Below are 22,917 nucleotides of genomic sequence, written 5' to 3' on the forward strand. Positions count from 1 at the left end.
TGACGTCAGTTGCAGCTAAATCTCAAGCAGAAGAAAGAATATGACTTAGACATCTGTGTGATCATACCAGGAGATGGACCTATCTGAGCACTGCAGGAGGTTACAGGTGACATACCAGGAGCTGGACCTACCTGAGCACTGCGGGAGGTTACAGGTGACATACCAGGAGATGGACCTACCTGAGCACTGTGGGAGGTTACAGGTGACATACCAGGAGATGTACCTACCTGAGCACTGCGGGAGGTTACAAGTAACATACCAGGAGATGGACCTACCTGAGCACTGCGGGAGGTTACAGGTGACATACCAGGAGCTAGACCTATCTGAGCACTGCGTGAGGTTATAAGTGACATACCAGGAGCTGGACCTATCTGAGCACTGCAGGAGGTTACAAGTGACATACCAGGAGCTGGACCTACCTGAGCACTGCGGGAGGTTACAAGCCCGTTCTTGGAATGAGTCGCCGCTGCAGTTCCTCATCCCCGAGCAGAAGCGAGACCTTGTTTTTGCTGCAGGGATTCTGCTGTCTGTGCAGGTCTTAGAGCAGGGAGTCCAGGATGACCAGGGGCCCAAACCATCTTCTAGGCCTATGGAAATCATCATCAGGAGAAAGAGTTGTATAGTGAATAATGCTTTGTGACTTAGGTATTACTTAATATCTTTACATTTGCTCATTCATTTGGTGTTCTTTACTATGATCTGCTCAGTGTCTGAATTAAATGCAAACATAAGACAACAGGGGATGATACAGTCTAGAATCTAGCTTGGTGCTGTAAGTGAGGTGCCAGCGAGGTGTAATAAAGCCTTATATGATAAGCGCTCTGGAGCTCACATATGGATATATTTCCCATGTTGTGACTGCACCATAGACATCATGTCCTACACTTATCATGCCATAGGATCTATTTTATGGGACAGACACAGATTGTACAGTTTATTTCAGGTAAATTAGCAGCTCCCACAGGATTTACTAAAGATGAACCATTAATAATGTCCTTCTGCTGGGTGCCATGACATCCTGCTTTGTACAGCTAGTATTTGTGCCGTACCATCTGATACAGTGGCCAGTGATGCTAAAGGTTCACACTGTATAGTACGGCTAATTTCATACCTTTAGCTTTATTCTATTGCCTTAGGCTCTAGGTTACACTTACAAGAATGTTCTGAGTAACAGATTTACAGCTCACAAAATGATCTAACATCTTACCTGTAACATCTGATGGAGGCTCAGAACTGGGTCCAATAGCATCTGAAAATAAAACAAACAAGTTTACATAAGAAGCTGTTGATTTGTGGATATTTATATGATGATGGTGGAGTGTGGCCTATGAAGCCTATATGAGAAGGGGTAAGGCCGCGTCTACAGAGAAATAACAATAAATAAAGCAAATGCATGACAGGTAACTGAAAGTAACCAATGAGCTCTGGTGTAGTTGTGGCCCTCAGACTAATGGAAATACCAAGGTATAGGTATCCCAGAATTAAGCTGGCTTCCTTACATTCACAGTCAGGTTTCTGGCAGTACTTAATATCCACACTCGGACCTTCACAGTCTCTCCCCCCATTGGCTGGTGCAGGGCTGGTACATTCTCGTGTCCTGGTCATGTTACCCAGGCCTCCGCATGTCACCGAGCAGGCACTCCAAGGACTCCAGGTGCTGAAGCCTCCATCCATGACACACATAGCAAATGTGCAATTTATCCAGCCATGGTCACAGGTGCTACATGGTGAGAAACATCACAGGGTTAAAAATAAGTCTCAAAGACAAAACATTCCCATATATACATTGTGTACAAGTCTCAATAAGAGTGCAAAAACCAGACAGACGAAGAGAAACAGCAGGAAAAGCTTTGGTTATGACTTTGCACATGATACACATACCCCGCAGCATGGCAGCCCTAGTGATGGTTTATTTGCAGTAAACCAAACAGCAGAATTCAGAAGCACTGTCCATGCTATGGGGCATATTTATTAATGTGCTAGCGGACATGATACGATGTACCGTATCATGTCCGCTGCACATCGATAAATGCCAACAGCATACGCTGTCTGCATTTATCATTGCACCAGCAGTTCTTGTGAACTGCTTGTGCAATGCTGCCCCCTGCAAATTTGTGGCCAATCAGCTGCTAGCAGGGAGTGTCAATGAACCCGATCGTATTTGATCGGGTTGAATTATGTCCGCAGCCTCAAAGCAGGTGGACAAGTTATGGAGCAGTGGTCTTTAGACCGCTGCTTCATAACTTCTGTACTTTCCGGCAAGCCTGAAGGCTCGCCAGAAACAAGGGGCATCAAGCTCCATACGGGGCTTGATAAATCAGCCCCTATGTATTTAAAAGACCTTTTTTTAAAAATGACAATGTTTTGGGTAAACACCCTTAGTCATGACTATGGGGTTGATTTATCAAATCCGCTGTAGCATACACTGTCGGCATTTATCATTGCACAAGCAGTTCTGGTGAACTGCTTGTTATAAAGAAGGATGGTGGTGTAAGCGCTTCCCTATTGACAGAATTAAGCAAAAAAATTTAAAAAAAAGCGTGCACACAAATCTCTAAAAATGTAAAACACACAGATATGTTAGAAGAAAAGAAGGGGATGCGCTCTAGAGCTAACTGTCTCCAAAGTGTACATTAGTATAAGTACCTAATGAGTACAACCAGTGTAAATAACAATTAAATATTTATTTTACTAAAATATAGACAATAAAATGTAATTAATCCAATAGGTGTACAGATAAATCAGATGCCGGCATCTAAATATAAAACAAGCAATATTCAAAACATCACAATGTGCACAATAAGAATGACCAAAAACTTAAATTATGCTTACCTGATAATTTAATTTCCATCGAGGGGAGGAGAGTCCACGGCTTGATTCATTACTGTTGGGAATTAAGAGCCTGGCCACCAGGAGGAGATAAAGACACCCCAGCCAAAGGCTTAAATACCTCCCCCACTTCCCTCATCCCCCAGTCATTCTGCCGAAGGAACAAGGAACAGTAGGAGAAATATCAGGGTATAAACGGTGCCAGAAGATAAATTAAATTTAGGACCGCCCATCAGAGACACGGACGGGAGCCGTGGACTCTCCTCCCCTCGATGGAAATTAAATTATCAGGTAAGCATAATTTATGTTTTCCATCTAAAGGGGAGTAGAGTCCACGGCTTTATTCATTACTGTTGGGAACATATACCCAAGCTCTAGAGGACACTGAATGAAATTGGGAGGGAAAAAGCAGACCCTAATCTGAGGGCACCACCGCCTGCAAAACTTTTCTCCCAAAAACTGCTTCAGCAGAAGCAAAAACGTCAAATTTGTAAAACTTTTTAAAAGTGTGTAAGGAGGACCAGGTAGCCGCCTTACACATTTGCTCCAAAGAGGCCTCATTCTTGAAGGCCCAAGACAAAGCCACATCTCTAGTTGAATGAGCCGTGATCCTCTGAGGAGGCTTATGTCCCACTGTCTAATAGGCCAAGCGAATCAAGCTCCTCAACCAAAAGGACAAAGAAATAGAAGAGGCTTTCTGCCCCTTGCGCTTCCCTGAATACACCACAAAAAGAGATGTAGACTGTCTGAAATCCTTCGTAGCCTGAAGATAGAACTTCAGGACATGAACCACATCCAGATTATGAAGTAACCTCTCCTTAGAAGAAGAAGGGTAAGGACACATAGACAGAACCACTATTTCCTGATTGATGTTACGGTTAGACACCACTTTGGGAAGAAACCCCAAACCAGTGCAAAGCACAGCCTTATCCGCATGAAAAACCAGATAAGGCGGCTCACATTACAAGGCAGCCAGTTCAGATACTCTGCGTGCCGATGCAATGGCCAACAGGAAGAGAACCTTCCAGGACAGAATCTTAATGTCAATGGAATGCATAGACTCAAACGGAACCCTCTGCAAAACCTTAAGGACCAAGTATGAGCTACACGGTGGAGAAGACTGTCTAAAGACAGACCTGATTCTAGACAGGGCCTGAACAAAGGATTGGATGTCAGGGAGCTCAGCGAGTCTCCTGTGCAACAAGACTGACAATGCTGAAATCTGTCCCTTTAAGGAACTAGCAGCAAGACCCTTCTCCAAACCGTCCTGGAGAAAGGACATAATCCTGGATACCTTTATTTTATGCCAAGGATAGCCATGCTTCTCACACCATGACAAGTAAGTCCTCCACACCTTATGGTTGATGCAACTAGAGACTGGCTTCCTTGCCTGAATTAGAGTATCAATCACACTTTCCGAAAAGCCTCTTTTGGCCAAGACTATGCATTCAATCTCCATGCAGTCAGCCTCAGATAATCGAGATTTTGATGTTGAAAGGGACCCTGTTCCAGCAGATCCCTGCAACAGGGTAACCTCCACGGCGGAGAGGATGACATCCCCACCAGATCTGCAAACCACATCCTCCACGGCCCAAGATGGAGCAATCAGAATGGCTGAAGCACGCTCCTGTTTAATTCTTGCTACAACATGAGGTAGAAGTGGTAACGGTGGAAATATGTAAACTTGGCTGATACCCCAAGGCACCGCTAAAGCATCTATTAGCTCTGCCTGGGGATCCCTGGACCTCGACCCGTATTGGAGAAGCTTGCAATTGAGTCTGGACACCATGAGATCTATCTCCGGTGTTCCCCACCTGAGACAAATCCCTGCAAACACTTCAAGGTGAAGGGATCATTCCCCCGAATGGAAGGATTATCTGCTGAGAAAGTCTGCTTCACAGTTGTCCACACCTGAAATGTGAATTGCTGAGATCGAGCAGTTGTGGGACTCCGCCCACTCCAAGATCTGCGACACCTCCCTCATAGCTAGGGAGCTCCTCGTACCCCCTTGATGGTTGATGTAAGCCCCCAAGGTAATGTTGTTGGTCTGGAATCTGATGAAGCTGAATGACCCCAGAAGAGGCCATGCCTCCAGAGCATTGTAGATTGCTCGGAGTTCCAGAATATTTATCAGAAGGAGAGACTGCTCCCGGGACCATTTTCCTTGTGCCATCCTGGCACCCCAAACAGCTCCCCATCCTGCCAGACTCACGTCCGTGGTCACAATCTCCAAGGATGGTCTCAAGGAGGATGTCCCCTTGGACAGTTGCTCCGGACAGATCCACCAAGAGAGGGAGATCCGAGTCCGAGCATCCATGGATATATGCTGTGATAGATCTGAATGATCGCTGTTCCACTGTCTCAACATGCACAATTAAAGAGGTCTGAGATGGAACCTTGCAAATGGAATGACGTCTATGCTGGAAACCATGAGTCCAATCACCTCCATACACTGAGCCACCAATGGGCTTGAGTGTAAAAATCAGGCAGCGAAACTCATCAACGCTGATTGCTTGTGGAGCTGTTAATATGAGTTGGGATGGTTTTGCAGAAAGACTCTCCCTGCATCTCCGGACTCTAACTTTCGCCCAGGCTCTCACTGGGAGGCTGACAGGACTACTCAAAACTCCAGTCCCAATATGAAGAGTACTACCCTCCATAAGAGATTACTCCGATCTTCGGCACTTCTCTGCCGTTCTCCTGTGATGAAAGGCAAAGAATGACTGGGGGATGAGGGAAGTGGGGGAGGTTTTAAGCCTTTGGCTGGGGTGTCTTTGCCTCCTCCTGGTGGCCAGGTTCTTAATTCCCAACAGTAACGAATGAAGCCATGGACTCTCCTCCCCTTTAGATGGAAATTTAAGTTTAAAAAGAGTAAAAAGTCATTAGCGTGTCTCAAAAAAAAGGAGTGTGTCAGATTCTGTATTTGACCATATAACAGGATGGTTTTAGAGCAGGTCTGTGGGATACCAGACTAAATGTGAAATCCAGCGTTTTTGAAGAATCGTATGTTTTACTATAATAGTACCTTTACCCTTGCACTTGGTAACGCTAGGTTTCTGAACTCATCGTTTGTGTTGAAGGAACCCTTTGTAACTGTCAGGCTCACTGCTGCAAGGCATATTCGATGTACCTGTCCCTTTAAATAATAAACTCTGATTAACAACTTTCTCTATAAAACCTCTAATCTACTATCCTACATTGCTTGTTATTGACCGTCTGCCACCCAGTGGTAGCTAAACGGTATTATCCTGAGCCTTGCCTGTTTCCCTGCTCCTCTCTGAACCTTGCCTGCACAGCCTCTCTCTGAGTACCGGATCTACTTTGAATCACACACCATCAACAGAACTACCTGAGCCCTGATCAAGCTCTCTACACCGGACCAGCTTACTCCCCACTGGGGTTCTCTATACCGGATTCCAGACCTCACTCTCTAGAGTATTAACTTCCACTCAGGTACTTTTAAAAGTTCAGTTGTTACAAATTTGTTCTTACTGCTACAGCCTGTATTTTCAGTTCACCCTAAAGAGCAACCTGTCAGTTTTTCTTTTGTTGTGCACATTTCTCTTATCCTCTCAAAATACCACATATATATATATATATGAATAAGTTGATCAACATTTATCCGCTGCATAGCTGTGCTTTATGATAATTATTTTTCACAAGTACTTTGTAAGTTTGTTCTTTTTTAATTTGGGATTCACACTGTATACTGTACACTGCTATATAAAAGCAGTGTTAATACCAAACACATGTGATAGCAATAGTGTTTTCTCACCTATTCCCCTAATATCAACCTTGCTGACTGTTAAATGTGCTGTTTGACTCATGATAGTTTATGTCACATAGCAATATTTCATTCTGCTACAATCATTCATATTTTTTAGTACAAGTATGATTCTCAGCAGCTGTGGTTCACACAACTCATTATATAAATCTCATTACTAGCTATCGTATCTGAGTCTGTCAGAATAACAAGCCAATTAATACAAAATGGACCCAGCTGAGATGACTACAAGTATGCAGAATCTAAAGCAAAGAGTTGATTTACTAACAGAGGGCTTATCCACACTTAAGGCAGATACTGAGAACCAAATACACAATGAATACAGGGATTTTATGGGTTTATTTAACAAAACTGAGTCAGAGAGTTTACCTCCCCATAGGAAGTACGACTGCCCTATAGACATAATACCTGGAGCAGAGATTCCCTGTGGGCACATTTTTCCCCTCTCTAAAACAGAGCTTGATCATTTAAAATCATATTTAGAGGAAAACCTAAGGAAAGGGTTTATCCGCCCCTCGACATCACCGGCGGGAGCCGGAATATTCTTTGTAAAAAACAAGGACGGCTCCCTAAGGCCTATTATAGACTATAGACAATTGAACAAGATCACAGTAAAGAACAGATACCCTTTGCCCCTAATCCCAGAGTTAATCGAGAGGTTAGAAGGGGCCAAGTTCTTTACGAAATTGGACCTTCGGGGGGCGTATAATTTAATCAGAGTGCGAAGTGGCGACGAGTGGTTAACGGCGTTCAGGACCCGATACGGCCACTATGAATACACAGTCATGCCGTTCGGGCTCTGTAATGCCCCGGCCACTTTCCAGTATTTAATAAATGATCTCTTCAGAGATATCTTAGATGTTTATATAGTCATATATCTAGACGATAAATTAATATACTCTAAAACACTCTCTGAACACGTTCTACACGTCAGACAAGTCCTATCTCGTTTAAGGGAAAACCACCTGTATGTCAAACCAGAGAAGTGTATATTCAATTCTCAGACCATAGCTTTTCTTGGGTATATCATCAGTTCCTCAGGTATACATATGGAGGAATCAAAAATACAAATCATTAAAGATTGGCCTGTCCCTAAGTCTAGAAAAGAAGTCCAAAGTTTCCTGGGCTTTGCGAATTTTTATCGCAAATTCATAAAAAATTTCTCTGCCCTCACTAAACCATTAACGATGCTAACAAGGACTAGCATACCTTTTAGATGGAACCCCGCAGCACAGGAAGCTTTTGAGCTGTTAAAACTAAAGTTCACCACCGCTCCTATCCTTAGGTTTCCTAATCCAGAGTATCAATTTATACTGGAGGTCGATGCCTCGGACGTTGCTGTGGGTGCTGTTCTTTCACAAAGAAAAGGCTTAAAACAACCTCTCCATCCTGTTGCTTTTTTCTCTCGATCACTGAATTCTGCTGAACAGAACTACCCCATTGGGGAAAAAGAAATGTTAGCCATTAAACTATCACTCGAACATTGGAGGCACCTACTCGAGGGTACAAGTGTTCCTATATTGATCTATACGGACCATAGAAATTTACAGTACTTGAAAAGCACTAGGACCCTCTCCTCCAGGCAAGTAAGGTGGAATTTATTCCTCACCAGATTTAATTATCAGATAGTATATCGACCAGCAAGTCAGAACCATAAAGCAGACGCCCTCTCCAGGTTACCCTGTTATGTACGGAAGCCTATACCTGATACCAGCCTAATCCCTAAAGACAGGTTCGTTTCTTTTATCTGTGACTTCAAACCACAGCTACTACATGAACAAATGGAGGATCAAACAAAACCATTATCGCTCCTGCACAAGAGAAAGGATAAATTATACTACCACCAAGATCAGTTGTACATTCCTCCAACTCGTAGACAAATGGTTCTTCAAACCGTCCACGATTCTTCCCTCGCTGGACACCCGGGAATGAAAAAGACACTAGAACTCGCAAAGAGATCCTACTGGTGGCCTAACATGGCCAGTGAAATAAACCAATATGTAACATCCTGTCACAAATGCACCGTTTCCAAATCAACAAAACAAGCACCCTATGGATTTCTACTGCCCTTACCTACTCCATCAATCCCATGGTCAGAAATAGCACTTGATTTCATAGTAGACCTACCTGTATCAAACAACTTTAATACCATTTTAGTAGTAGTAGACCTATTCAGTAAAATGGCACATTTCATTTCATACCACAAATTGCCTACCGCCATGGAAACCATCCAATTACTCATAAAACATGTCTTCAAACACCATGGCCTTCCTACTACTATCTTGAGCGACAGAGGCAGTCAATTCTCTAGCAGGTTATGGACGAAGTTTTGCGAATTATTTATGATTGACAAGAGACTCACTACTGCATATCATCCTCAAAGCAACGGACAGACAGAGCGATGTAACCAATGGATCGAACAATATATACGGCTGTACTGCTCTGATCAACAAAACACATGGTCCCAACATTTACCATATGCTGAATTTTCATTTAATTACACTATCAATACCTCCACTGGGACTACACCATTCTTCGCGAACTACGGTTTTCACCCCAGGTTTCATCTACACCCCGATAACCGTACCACTTTCCCAGGTTTATCTGAACTCTCCGATGCCATCTCTGCCAGCTTCTCTGCTACACAGAATGCTATTGAATCAGCAAAGGAAACACAAAAAAAGTTTTACGATAGGAAAAGAAGAAAACCGCCCCCGTATGCTGTAGGTGACCTCGTCTGGTTATCCACAAAAAACCTGAAGCTCAACACTCCTTCAAAGAAATTCTCTCCTTTATTCCTGGGACCCTATCCTATCACCCGAATACTCAACGTGAATGCTGTCACCCTGAAACTACCGGACAGCATGAAGGTACACCCTACCTTCCATGTGTCCCTTCTAAAGCCCTACAAGGCTTTAAGAAATGTTCCTTCGGATTCTGTCCCTCAGATCTCAATAGACCCTACTACTGAATATGAAGTTCGAGCAATTCTTGATTCCCGGTTGTTCCGAGGGGTGTTGCAATATCTTATCAGTTGGAAAGGGTATTCTTCTGAGCACGATTCCTGGGAACCTGCTAGTAACATCTCTGCACCTCGACTGGTGTCGCTTTTCCATAGGAGGAACCCGGATCGGCCGCATCCTGAGCACCGGAGCTGCTCCTAGAAGGGGGGATACTGTCAGGCTCACTGCTGCAAGGCATATTCGATGTACCTGTCCCTTTAAATAATAAACTCTGATTAACGACTTTCTCTATAAAACCTCTAATCTACTATCCTACATTGCTTGTTATTGACCGTCTGCCACCCAGTGGTAGCTAAACGGTATTATCCTGAGCCTTGCCTGTTTCCCTGCTCCTCTCTGAACCTTGCCTGCACAGCCTCTCTCTGAGTACCGGATCTACTTTGAATCACACACCATCAACAGAACTACCTGAGCCCTGATCAAGCTCTCTACACCGGACCAGCTTACTCCCCACTGGGGTTCTCTATACCGGATTCCAGACCTCACTCTCTAGAGTATTAACTTCCACTCAGGTACTTTTAAAAGTTCAGTTGTTACAAGTTTGTTCTTACTGCTACAGCCTGTATTTTCAGTTCACCCTAAAGAGCAACCTGTCAGTTTTTCTTTTGTTGTGCACATTTCTCTTATCCTCTCAAAATACCACATATATATATATATATGAATAAGTTGATCAACATTTATCCGCTGCATAGCTGTGCTTTATGATAATTATTTTTCACAAGTACTTTGTAAGTTTGTTCTTTTTTAATTTGGGATTCACAGTGAGAGACACTGCTATATAAAAGCAGTGTTAATACTAAACACATGTGATAGCAATAGTGTTTTCTCACCTATTCCCCTAATATCAACCTTGCTGACTGTTAAATGTGCTGTTTGACACTATCACTCATGATAGTTTATGTCACATAGCAATATTTCATTCTGCTACAATCATTCATATTTTTTAGTACAAGTATGATTCTCAGCAGCTGTGGTTCACACAACTCATTATATAAATCTCATTACTAGCTATCGTATCTGAGTCTGACAGTAACACACTATGTGTATAGACGCCAGATTTCCTGAAAGCGCCGTTCGTTATAGTGTAGAGAATTTTCTGATCACGTGAACTTTGTTTTACTTCTCCGATTGCTTATTCAGTCTAGTCCAGTTGATTGGTTAATCTTTTATGTGGAGACCTCACCAGTATTCTTTTCTTCTAACATATCTGTGTGTTTCACATTTTTAGAGATTTGTGTGTAAACTTTTTTTTTTTTGCTTAATACTGTCAATAGGGAAGCTCTCACACCACCACCACCTTTTTTATAACTTTTGTTTCAAATCTCTTAGGTGTTTAGAGAGCCCCGTATAACACTAATGGAAGTTTTTTCAGTAAGAGATAATATTATTTCAGAAATTAACACCATAGAGAATGTTCCAAATATTATTATAAAATATGAAACTAGATTTTAATAAATTATGTAAGGAATAATAATAATAAATAATTGAACCACAGACTACAAGCATGGAAAACACTATAATTAATCCAGAAAATAAACTGGAAGGTAAAAACATGGAACAGAAGATAATTACAGTGTTTAGTAAACACAGAAATAATAATTTTGCAAAAAAGGAGTTGGAAAATACACATAAAAATGGTAGAAATACCAATAGCAACTATCAGAAACCTTATAAATATAATAAGGTAATAATAACCAAACCATCCATGAACAATAGATTTAATGGAAAACACACTCAAAATTCAAGACAACACACATGACAATTTAGACCTCAAGAATACAGACCTCAAAGTGGATTTGATAGAACACATTATACAGAAAAATATAGAGAGGAAGAATATAATACCCAAAATTGGAAAGAACCACAGAGACACCAACGATTTTCCAACTATATGATAATAATTTCTATAGAAATAGAGCACATAATAACAGAGAAAATTTCAACACATATAATAATAGGAGTAATAACAAAGATTGGAGATTTCCCCTTTCCAACAGATATGAGCCCATATATAACTATTCACAACCTGAAAATAGTTCCAACTCTTCGCCTTCTTTTTTAGACAAATCCCCGGTCCAGCCAGGGCCTTCAAAAAACTTGCCAGGGAATCAAAATACCTTCTGGGGCACACCAAGAGCAAAAAGAGAAAGAGAGGGAGGAGAGGTGGAAAAAACACTAAAAAGAATAAAATAAAGACCTCAATGAATGAAATAAAAATGACCCTATCTAGCATCTTTAATTCTAGCAAACATCCTCTAGATGAGGAACAAACTAAAATTTTACAGACAGGTTTAACAGACAGGTTTAACATTTGCACCTTCGTGCAAACCAAACGAATCTGAAACACTCATAAACATAAATCAGTTTGTAAGAAAATTAACACTGAAAAGATATTTTATTAAGACACCAATGGAGAGATTTGATAAACGTTCAGACACATTTAAACACTCAGAATTTAAAGTTAAGTCAACTTTTTATCCTACTCAGGAAAAAAGTGAATTCATTAAGCAATTTGAGAATAAAGTAAAGGAGGACCTCAATAAAATAGATGATCGGAAAAAATATAATCAAAATTTAGCTTTTAAAGAAAGAAAAGTCCTAAAAGGCTTACAAGGGAAAAAAAATATTACAATAAAACCTGCAGACAAAGGAGTAATTGGGGCCTATTTATCAAAGGTCTTGCGGACCGCTGAATACGGAGAGCAATACGCTCTCCGCATTTAACATTGCACCAGCAGCTCACAAGAGCTGCTGGTGCAACGCCGCCCCCTGCTGACTCACGGCCGCCAGCAGAGAGGTGTCAATCAACCCAATCGTACTCGATCAGGTTGATTTCCGGCGATTCCTGTCCGCCTCATCAGAGCAGGCGGACACGGTTATGGAGCAGCGGTCTTTAGGCCACTGCTTCATAACTGCTGTTTCTGGCGAGTCTGAAGACTCGCCAGAAAAATGGGCCCACAAGCTCCGTTCGGAGCTTGATAAATGGGCCCCATTGTCATTATGGACACGTGTTACTATATACAGAAATCTCAAAGATTATTGAATGATCAATTAACATATGTAAAACTAATAAATAATCCAATTTCTAAACAAAAAGTAGAACTAAATGAAATACTAAATCAAGCCAAATCTGTAGGTATTCTGACAGACACAGAATTTAATTTCCTAAATGTAGATTATCCAAGAAATCTGACCTTTTACAATTATTTTGGGGGGATGGAATCATTATCTTCTAATTTATCGCAATATGTGGATTATTATTTACAGAATTATGTTAGTAATTTACCAGCTTACTTAAAGGACTCCACACATTTTTTTTAATATTTTGGGAAAGATAAAATGGGAAAATAATTTTATCATGGTAACGTGACGTAAATTCCCTGTACACAAACATGGGAAACTTGTCTAATGAAAGAACAAAATTAATTTATAATGAAAAGTATTGAATTCATTTTGAGGAATAATAGCTTCCTCTTTAATGAAGAATTTTTCTTACAGATCAGGGATACAGCAATGAGCAGAAGGTTTGCTCTCCGAAAAGCCAACTCCTGAGAATTAGGAAAAACTGTAATGACATACACTCATATGAAACTCAATCAGAAGTTCTAGTGCAGCGTTTTAAGGATAAAGTATATAGTATAGATAAGATCCTTGAAACTAGGGAAGAACTAAGAAGCATGGATAGACACATTTTACTCAAAGGTAATACTAGTAAAAATAAATGAATAAATAATAAAGACACTCTACAAGACAATGATAAAATAGATGTTAATTTTATAACTGATTTTAGCTCACAACATAGGGAAATAAAGAAAATCCTTAATAAACACTGGCACTACATAAAAAGAGACCCAGTTATAGGGAATAAAGTTAAAAAGAACCCAAATATATTTTTTTAGAAAAGCAAGGAACCTTAAAAACGATTTATCCCCTAGTGAATTTAAAAACTAAAACAGGGGACTGAAATAATTGAATATAGAAAAAGAAAGAATTAAAGGTTTTTCCCCCTGCCTGTCCTGCAAATCATGTAAACACAGCAGTAAGATTAAGGAAGTTTTCTCCAGTAATGGAAAAGAGAGCTTTAAAATCAGAGAAATTCTAAGGTGCTCAGATAATAATATGATATACATGATAACATGTTCATGTCATTTGATCTATCTGGGTCAAACTAGTCGTAGTTTGCGTGACAGGATGCAGGAGCACATTTGGCACATCGAACACAAATCAACAAAAACAGTGCTATATAAGCATTTCACTAAACACAAAATGGGGATTTAAAATGTTTCAGTTTCTGGGGTATTCTAAAAATACGTACAAATATGAGAGGAGTTAATATGGAAAGAATACTTAAAAAGGGAATAAAAAATATCTTGATTGAAGAATCTAAAACTAACACCTCACTTTACCTCTTCCTATTACTAGCACAGGCAAAGAGAATGACTGGAGGTGGAGGGAAGGGAGGAGCTATATATACAGCTCTGCTGTGGTGCTCTTTGCAACTTCCTGTTAGCAGGAGGATAAATCCCACAAGTAAGGATGAAATCCGTGGACTCGTCATATCTTGTAGAAGAAAAGAGATTTAACACCACTTATCCAAATGATCTGAACAGCACTTTTGATATTAGTTCTTTCTTATAAAGATGTTTGTTTTAAATTTTAAATATATTTTTTTAATACTACTCACTTTAGTTATTAAATATAACACATATACTATATAAGGAGAATATATATAAATATATATTTTTTCTCTTTTTGAATAAAGAATCTTATTTCATTAGATTTTAGCACTATTTAGTTGTTATCACAAGTTAATTCATGTATTCATTTTATTAGCACATATAAAAATATTCCAGAAATACATATATAAATGTCAAGTTTTCCATAACATTGTTGTGAGTAGATTGTGCTTTCCTGTGAGTGTGCATCTCTAAGTGTGTATTCAGAACATAGTTTATAAATACATATCTCTGGATATTTCCCCATACAAATTCATTTTTAATGTAGTGGATATTATATATAGAGGCTCTTACAACACTTCTTTCTTTTTCGGAATGAGACATTTGAGGTAAACAAATAAAAATTAGAATTCATCAATTTTACTAACCCTTTATCTAAGATAATTTTCTATTAGAAAGTACACAGTGTATTAAAGGATATTCAAGTTTAATCATTAAGATGTTACTGCTTTTTATTTGCAAAACGTACTATATATTGTCATTTAAAGAATAACAGGTGAAAGTATCAATGTAAAGGACTGCTACTTCCATAAGATAGTTTTGTGAATCTATTACGTGAAGAATAAAATGAACTTTTACATGAAGAGTTAAACAATTTGAAAATGGCGAATAACCTATCAAATAATAAATGAACCAGGATGTCCTTTAGTATTTGAAAATAACCGAACGTATCACAACAGTGTTAAACCCAAGACTGGCTATATAAGATACATGTTTGCTAGAGTGCATCTTGATAAAGGCAGTTAACTGCCGAAACGCGTAGATTTTCTCACCAACAGATAACAGGAGAAGGTGCCAGTTAGTAAGTGTAGAATGGGGCAACAAGCACTCTGTGTTAAATACAAGTGTTTTATGCTTAAACAATTAAACCTGTTGTGGCGCTTTTTTAAACTGATTTCAGACACACTTCAGTTCCTAATTATCACAGTCATCTTCCCTTTTCATAACAAGGAGGTAACCAGAGCTGAAGAGGTTAATCTAGCACTTTGTGTTATTACGAGTGATTCTGGCTGGTGTACATCCTGTTGTGGCGCTCTCGCTAACCTCTAGTTATTGGGTCATCAGCTGTACAAGTTGAACAAGATCCCTTTCTGACTGCAATTATCATAAAGGCTACAATAATAACTACTGGTGTGGTCTCCACATAAAAGATTAACCAATCAACTGGACTAGACCGAATAACCAATTGGAGAAGTAAAACAAAGGTCACGTGATCGGGAAATTCTCTACACTATAACGAACGGCACTTTCAGAAAATCTAGCGTCCATGCACATACAGCTAGATTACAAGTTTGTGCTTTTGTCTTTTAACGCTGAAAATATGGTATTTTCGGCGTTAAAACAGCAATGCAGCCATTACACGTCTTGTTGGTATAGCTGTACCACTAGAATAAACGTATTAACCCCTAAACCGCCGCCCTCCCTCATCACAAACACTATTTAAATATAATTAACCCCTAATCTGCCGTCCGCCCACATCGCCCCCACTATACTAAAGTTATTAAGCCCTACTCCGCTGCCACTATAATAAACCTATTAACCCCTAAACCTAACAACCCCCTTAACTTTATATGAAAATTACAATTTCCCTAGCTTAAATTAAATTAAAACTTACCTGTCAAATTAAAAAAACTAAGTTTAAACTAACAATTAAACTAATATAATTATTAAACTAAAATTAAACTAACTACCAATTAAATTAAACTAAACTACACATTAAAAAAATCCTAACACTACTCTAAAAATTACAAAGTATCTAAATACAAAAAAAAAATAAAAATACTAAATTACAAAAAATAACAAACACGGAAAAGAAAAAACGAAATTATCAAAAATAAAAAATAATTACACCTATTTTAATAGCCCTATCAAAAGAAAAAAGCCCACCCAAAATAAAAAATAAAAACCTAGCCTACAATAAACTACCAATAACCCGTAAAAGGGCTTTTTGTGGGGCATTGCCCCAAAGATATCAGGTCTTTTACCTGTAAAAAAAAAATACAAAGACCCCCCAAACAGTAAAACCCACCACCCAACCAACCCCCAACATAAAAAACCTAACTCTAAAAAAAAAACTAAGCTACCCATTGCCTTGAAAAGGGCATTTCGATGGGCATTGCCCTTAAAAGGGCATTTATCTGTTTTTCATTGCCCAAACCCTAAACTAAAATCACTAACCCCCGAAGATCCACTTACAGTTTTTGAAGTCACGTTTGAAGGACCTTTATCCAGGTGGCGAGAAGTCTTCTTCCAGGTGGCCTCTTCTATCTTCATCCCAGCGGCGAAGTCCTCATCCAAGCGGCGAGAATTCTTCATCAAGGCGGCCTCTTCAATCTTCATTCAGACGGCATCTTCTATCTTGATCCCGGTGACGCGGATCGGGTCCATCCTGAAGACTTCCGGTGCGGAGCATCCGCTTCATACGGTCGCTGCCGTACACTGAATCTTCAATGCAAGGGAGCCATTTCAAAATGGCATCCCTTGCAATCCTATTGGCTGAAAATTTTGAATCAGTCAATAGAATTAGAGCTGCTTAAATTATATTGGCTGATTTGAACAGCCAATAGGATTTTAGCAGTTCTCATTCTATTGGCTGATTCAAAGGGACGCCATTTTGAATTGTGTACCTTGCATTGAAGATTCAGTGTACGGCGGCGACTGTATGAGGAGGATGCTCCACGCCGGATGTCTTCAGGATGGATCCGCTCCGCGCCGCCGGGATCAAGATAGAAGATGCCACCTGGATTAAGATTGAAGAGGCCACCTGGATTAAGACTTCTCGCCGCTTGGATGAGGACTTCTCCACCGGGATGAAGATTGAAGAGGCCACCTGGATGAAGACTTCTCTACTGGGATGAAGATCGTTCAAGTGGGACTTCAAAAACTGTAAGTGGATCGTCTTGGGGTTAGTGTTAGGGTTTTTAAGGTTTCTTGGGGTGGGTTTTATTTTTAGATTAGGGTTTGGGCAGTAAAAGCGCTAAATGCCCTTTTAAGGGCAATGCCAATACAAATGCCATTTTCAAGGCAATGGGTAGCTTAGATTTTTAATATAGTCTTTTATATTTTGTGGGTTTGGGGGGGTGGGGGTTTGTAATGTTAGTGGGTATTTGTATTTTTTTTTTTTTTTTCAGAAAAAGAGCTAATATCTTTAGGGCAATGCCCTACAAACGGCCCTTTTAAGGGCCATTGGTAGTTTATTTTAGATTAGGCTTTTTTATTTTGGAGTGGGTTTTTTTTTTTAAAGGGTATTAGAATAAGAATAATTTTTATTATTTTGGATAATTTCGTTTGTTTTTTTCTGTAATAGTAGGTTTTTTTAATTTTTTTTTTTAAAGGTAAGTTGTATTATTTTTTAAAGGTAAGTTATATTATTTTTTGCAATTTTAGGTTTTAGTGTAAGGCAGCTTATGTTTTATTTCACAGGTAAGTTTGTATTTATTTTAACTAGGTAGTTAGTAAATAGTTAATAATAACTATTTTCTAACTAGTCTACCTAGTTAAAATAAATACAAACTTACCTGTGAAATAAAAATAAACCTAAGCTAGCTACAATATAACTATGAGTTATATTGTAGCTAGCTTAGGTTTTATTTCACAGGTAAGTTTGTATTTAGATTTAAATAGTTATTGTTTAATTAATAACTGTAACTTTAATTTAGATCTATTTTAATTATGTTAGGGTTAGGTTTAGGGGTATGTGTAGGGGTTAATAGTTTAATTTAGGTTGTTGCGATGAGGGGGCTGGCGGTTTATGGGTTAATAGGGTTATTTAGTTGCGGCGATGTTGGGGAGCGGCGGAATAGGGGTTAATAGATTTATTATAGTGTGGGCGATGTTGGAGTGCAGGGGGATAGGGGTTAATAACTTTAGTATAGTGGTGGCGATATCGGGAGTGGCAGATTAGGGGTTAATACCTTTATTTAGGTTGCAGCGATATCGGGAGCGGCAGATAAGGGGTTGATAACTCTAGGCAGGCGTCGGCGATGTCGGGGGCAGCAGATTAGGGGTGTTTAGACGTGGGGTTTATGTTAGGGTGTTTAAACCGTATTTTCTTTTTCTCCATAGACATCAATGGGGCTGCGTTACGGAGCTTTTCTTTCTGCGATTGCAGGTGTTAGACTTTTTCTGACCCGCTCTCCCCATTGATGTCTATAGGGAAAGCGTGCATGAGCACGTCAAAATAGCACTTGTTTTGTGTGCGGTATGGAGCTTAAAAACCCCATATTGCACGCACAAGCCTGTTTTTTTTTCAAAACTTGTAATGGCCACTTTTGTTGCGTTCGTTAATTTCCCTATAGCGCTCAAAACTCGTAATCTAGCTGATAGTTTGTTACAGAGGGTTCAACACAAACAATGAGTTCAGAAACCTAGCGTTACCAAGCGCAAGGTAAAGGTACTATTATAGTAAAACATACAAGGCTTCAAAAACGCTGGATTTCACATTTAGAGGCCCATTTTTCAAGCTCCGTATGGAGCTTGTGGGCTCCATACACTTGTGGGCTCCATACGCTTGTGGGCTCCATACACTTGTGGGCTCCATACGCTTGTGGGCTCCATACGCCAGAAACACCAGTTATGAAGCAGCGGTCTAAAGACCGCTGCTTCATAACCCTGTCCGCCTGCTCTGATCAGTCGGACAGGAATCGCCTCGATTCAACCCGATTGAGTATGATCGGGTTGATTGACACCTCCCTGCTGGAGTCTGCAGAGGGCGGCGTTGCACCAGCAACTCTTGTGAGCTGCTGGTGCAATGCTGAATCAGCGAGGTCTTGCGGACCTGATGCACACTGTCGGATCAAGTCCGCCAGACCTTTGATACATAGGCCTCATAGTCTGGTATCCCACAGATCTGCTCTAAAACCTTCCTGTTAAATGTTCAAATACAGAATCGGACGCACTCCTTTTTTGAGACACGCTAATGACTTTTTATTCTTTTTAAACTTACATTTTGGCCATTCTTATTGTGCACATTGTGATGTTTTAAATATGAGTTGTGTTTTATTTAGATGCCGGCATCTGATTTATCTGTACACATATTGGATTAATTACATTTTATTGTCTATATTTTAGTAAAATAAATATCCAATTGTTATTTACTCTGGTTGTACTCATTAGGTACTTATACTAATGTACACTTTGGAAACAGTTAGCTCTGGAGCGCATCCCCTTCTTTTCTTCTAACATATCTGGTGAACTCCTTGTGCAATGCCCTACAGATTCACAGCCAATCGGCCGTTAGCAGGGGGTGTCAATCAACCCGATCATACTCAATTTGGCGGATTGCTGTACGCCACCTAAGAGGTGGAGTACGAGCTAAGGAGCAGCGGTCTTCAGACCGCTGCTTCTTAACTCCTGTTTCCAACGAGCCTAAAGGCTCACACGGAAACAAGGGTATACGTTTGGGCAGTGATCGATTGGCCCCTAAAAGTGTTTACCCAAAAGTGTAACTTTTTAACCAATATTTTGAAACAAAGGTCTTTTAAAAAAATAGCCTGGACAGTGCTGCTGAATTCTGCTTTTTGGTATACTGCATATAAGCTTTTGTGGCGGCCTTTATTGCACAGGGAAGGAGTGGCTGTACTTCATTTGGACTTTCTTTTTTATTTCCAGTAAAGTCATAAACATAAAGATCTGGAACCATTTTGTTCTATTCTACAACCTATTTGTGCATTATTGCGCTTGCTAAGGACTGTCACACGAATACGAGATCCTGCCTCAGCACTCCTCACCTGCACTGGACATTCGTTAACACAAAGAGCGTTATACAATATGGTGCATTTTACATTTTTAGATTAAAGTCCCTTAATGTACTTATTAATGTTTATTGACTGATATTTAATAGCTATGACAGGGTCACAACAAAATGAAAATTGGGGAAGTTTCAATAATAAATTCATCAAAGGTTATTATCATTTTAAAAACTAAATAACACATTTAATATAAATGAATTCTAACATCTAATAATGCCGTTAGGATTAGGCAATCACTCTACAATGTACAGACAATTATAATTAGCTCTCAGGCTTCTAGTAATGTCCTATAAAGGCTCAGACATGAAATCATAGACCAAACCCTTCCCGTACCAAGAGCTGCACTCGTGCTGAACCCGGTCTCCTGGCATTAGCTCCTCTCCCACCACAACTCTGGCTCCTTGCTCTGAAAAAAGGGTAAGAGGAACCCATGGATTTGTTGAGTGGTTCCTTAGCCCCTGGATGGACTCCTCAGATATTACACACGGACAGTTCTGTAAAATAAAAAACAACAGATTTATCATTATGGAGCAGCTGAGTGCACACAAATAAAGAAATGACATAATATACGCGTCCTGTTTTTGTCCTGCAGTCACATTCATAAGTTAGACGACAATCAGATAAAAATAATGTACAATAGATTTATGAGGAATTGTAGGACGGTGCAGCCTATATATCTGCTGGTTATTTTTATAAAGGTTTTTGTGTCGATCTTCCCTATAAAAGCGTTGGGATTTTTCCCCAGTAGTATTAACAAATAGTAGTATTAAACATATTTTTCAAATAAGGATTTTGGGCCAGATTACGAGTGGATTGCTATTTGACGCTTTTGTTCGCATGCTTACTGCACTGGAAGAAAACGTTTTGAGTGCGCTGGGTTGCGCTCGTATTACAAGTTGAAAAACAAAACTTTAACACTCACATGCTAACCTGATGAGCGCAAAAACACAAACCTAGAATATTGCGGGCAATTCCCACATAGAAGACAATGGAGAAAAAAAGTAGAAAGAAAAACGCCCCACTCACGCACTAACCTGAGCACATATTTTCAAGTGCGTTAACCGGACATTAAAATATGAATATCTCACATTCCAATGTTCTTCATATAGCAGAATATGTTCTATTCATTTATAAATACATGTATCTACATATATCTGATGCTAATATGATACAATATCTATCTATCTATCTATCTATCTATCTATCTATCTATCTATCTATCTATATATATATATATATATATATATATATATACACACACAATATATATATATATATATATATACACAGATATATATATAAATACTTAGAACAACTCTGCTATATGTATAACATTGAAATGTGTAATATTTACAGTAAATACACAGTATAAGAATATTAAATATGAATATTGCATAATTATGATTTTACATGTTTTCATCTACTTGACTACAAAGGGCTCTAATGCACTTATACATTTATGTCTATATATGTGTACATATGCATGTATAGATATATGTCTGTATATACATATATACACATATAAATACATTTGTAAACATATATAGACATATTTATATATGCATACATAGATATCTTTAGACATGCATATGTATGTATGTCCATGTTAAAGCCCTTAGCCTGCCTTTTTCTTCTTCTTACACCTGAGTTCTCATTTAGTTCAGCCCTTATACAGTTTTGTGCAATATTTTTTTTAGATTTTTTTTATTAGATGGTGTTATAATGAGTGTAACTTTGCTTTTCAATGTACTTTTTAGGTGTTTTGTGACTTTTTGTTTCACGAAGCAGTTAACCAGAGCTCTGAGGATGTGCTAACCAGAAAAGAGTTAAATTAAATTGCACTCAAGTAAACGTACTTTCAACTTGTAATACGAGCGCAATTTAACTTTGATGCAAACAAACACGAAAACCCAATATTGTTTGCCCACAAACTGCACTCCTAATGTTGCTCTTTGTTGTTATTTATAGATACAAAAGTAAAGACTTGGAAGTAAATGATGATTTAATATTTTAAGGAATTGTGCATTGTGGGATTTGAATATATCATTTTGTAAAGGGTCTGATATTAAAAAAAAAATAAGAAATTAACCTAGAGGTAAAATAAATATAACATAAGAGTCTTACAGTGACGCACGAGCTGTTGTGTAAGTAGGTTCCTAAAGGGCAGTGACAACCTTCCTCACAGGCGTCTGCAAAACAATCAACCTGTTGTGTAAGGTGGGCACAGCTGTATGGGCAGCCGTCTCCCTTCTCACACTCCCGATAGAGGCGGTCTGGTGGGCATCCGACATCTAGAAGAGAATAAGCAAGAGGTGCATGAGATTAAAAACCAACACCATAACTCTCTATTACAGGAAACACATGAAGTGCAAAAAAATGAAAATACAATAACTATGAGTTTTAGTCCCAATGCTGACATCAGAAAACAAATATCAGGGTTCTGCTAGTAATCTACTGTCCATTGTAGGTAGTAATTATAATGTGTTTTCCAAGTTCCACCGAGCTTTATGATTATATTTGTGTCAGACTGAAGAGCACAAAAAACACTAAGAATTCTAATATCCTAGACCCTGGGTGTTTAGTAATTACACAAGTTTTTTTTCTCTGCTGCACATTTTCAAGGCAATTGGTTGATTCTCCACCCTGGATGCCCTGAATGAATGGTGGCCAATTTTGGAGATGACCTATATAACTGACCACCTACTCCAATTCCCCAATAAACTTGTTGACTGACTCTTGCTGTTTGGCTTTCTCTGATACGGTGATACTAGTTAATGCCAACCATGACTATAAAG

At 39.3% G+C, this 22,917-nt stretch overlaps 1 protein-coding gene across 1 annotated transcript in view; it reads right to left on the minus strand.

Annotated features, from left to right (window-relative positions):
• Positions 1-22,917, minus strand: part of LOC128661241 (SCO-spondin-like) — a 624,208-nt gene that overhangs the window by 235,956 nt on the left and 365,335 nt on the right. Inside the window, exons 80-84 of the mRNA XM_053715520.1 lie at positions 22,247-22,413; positions 20,456-20,616; positions 1,500-1,720; positions 1,208-1,249; positions 420-587 (exon numbers count right to left, since the gene is read on the minus strand). Of these exons, the coding sequence (XP_053571495.1) occupies positions 420-587; positions 1,208-1,249; positions 1,500-1,720; positions 20,456-20,616; positions 22,247-22,413 (759 nt within the window). The remainder of the gene's footprint in view (positions 1-419; positions 588-1,207; positions 1,250-1,499; positions 1,721-20,455; positions 20,617-22,246; positions 22,414-22,917) is intronic.

Source organism: Bombina bombina, chromosome 5, assembly GCF_027579735.1.
Source record: "Bombina bombina isolate aBomBom1 chromosome 5, aBomBom1.pri, whole genome shotgun sequence".
NCBI classification, from domain to species: domain Eukaryota; kingdom Metazoa; phylum Chordata; class Amphibia; order Anura; family Bombinatoridae; genus Bombina; species Bombina bombina.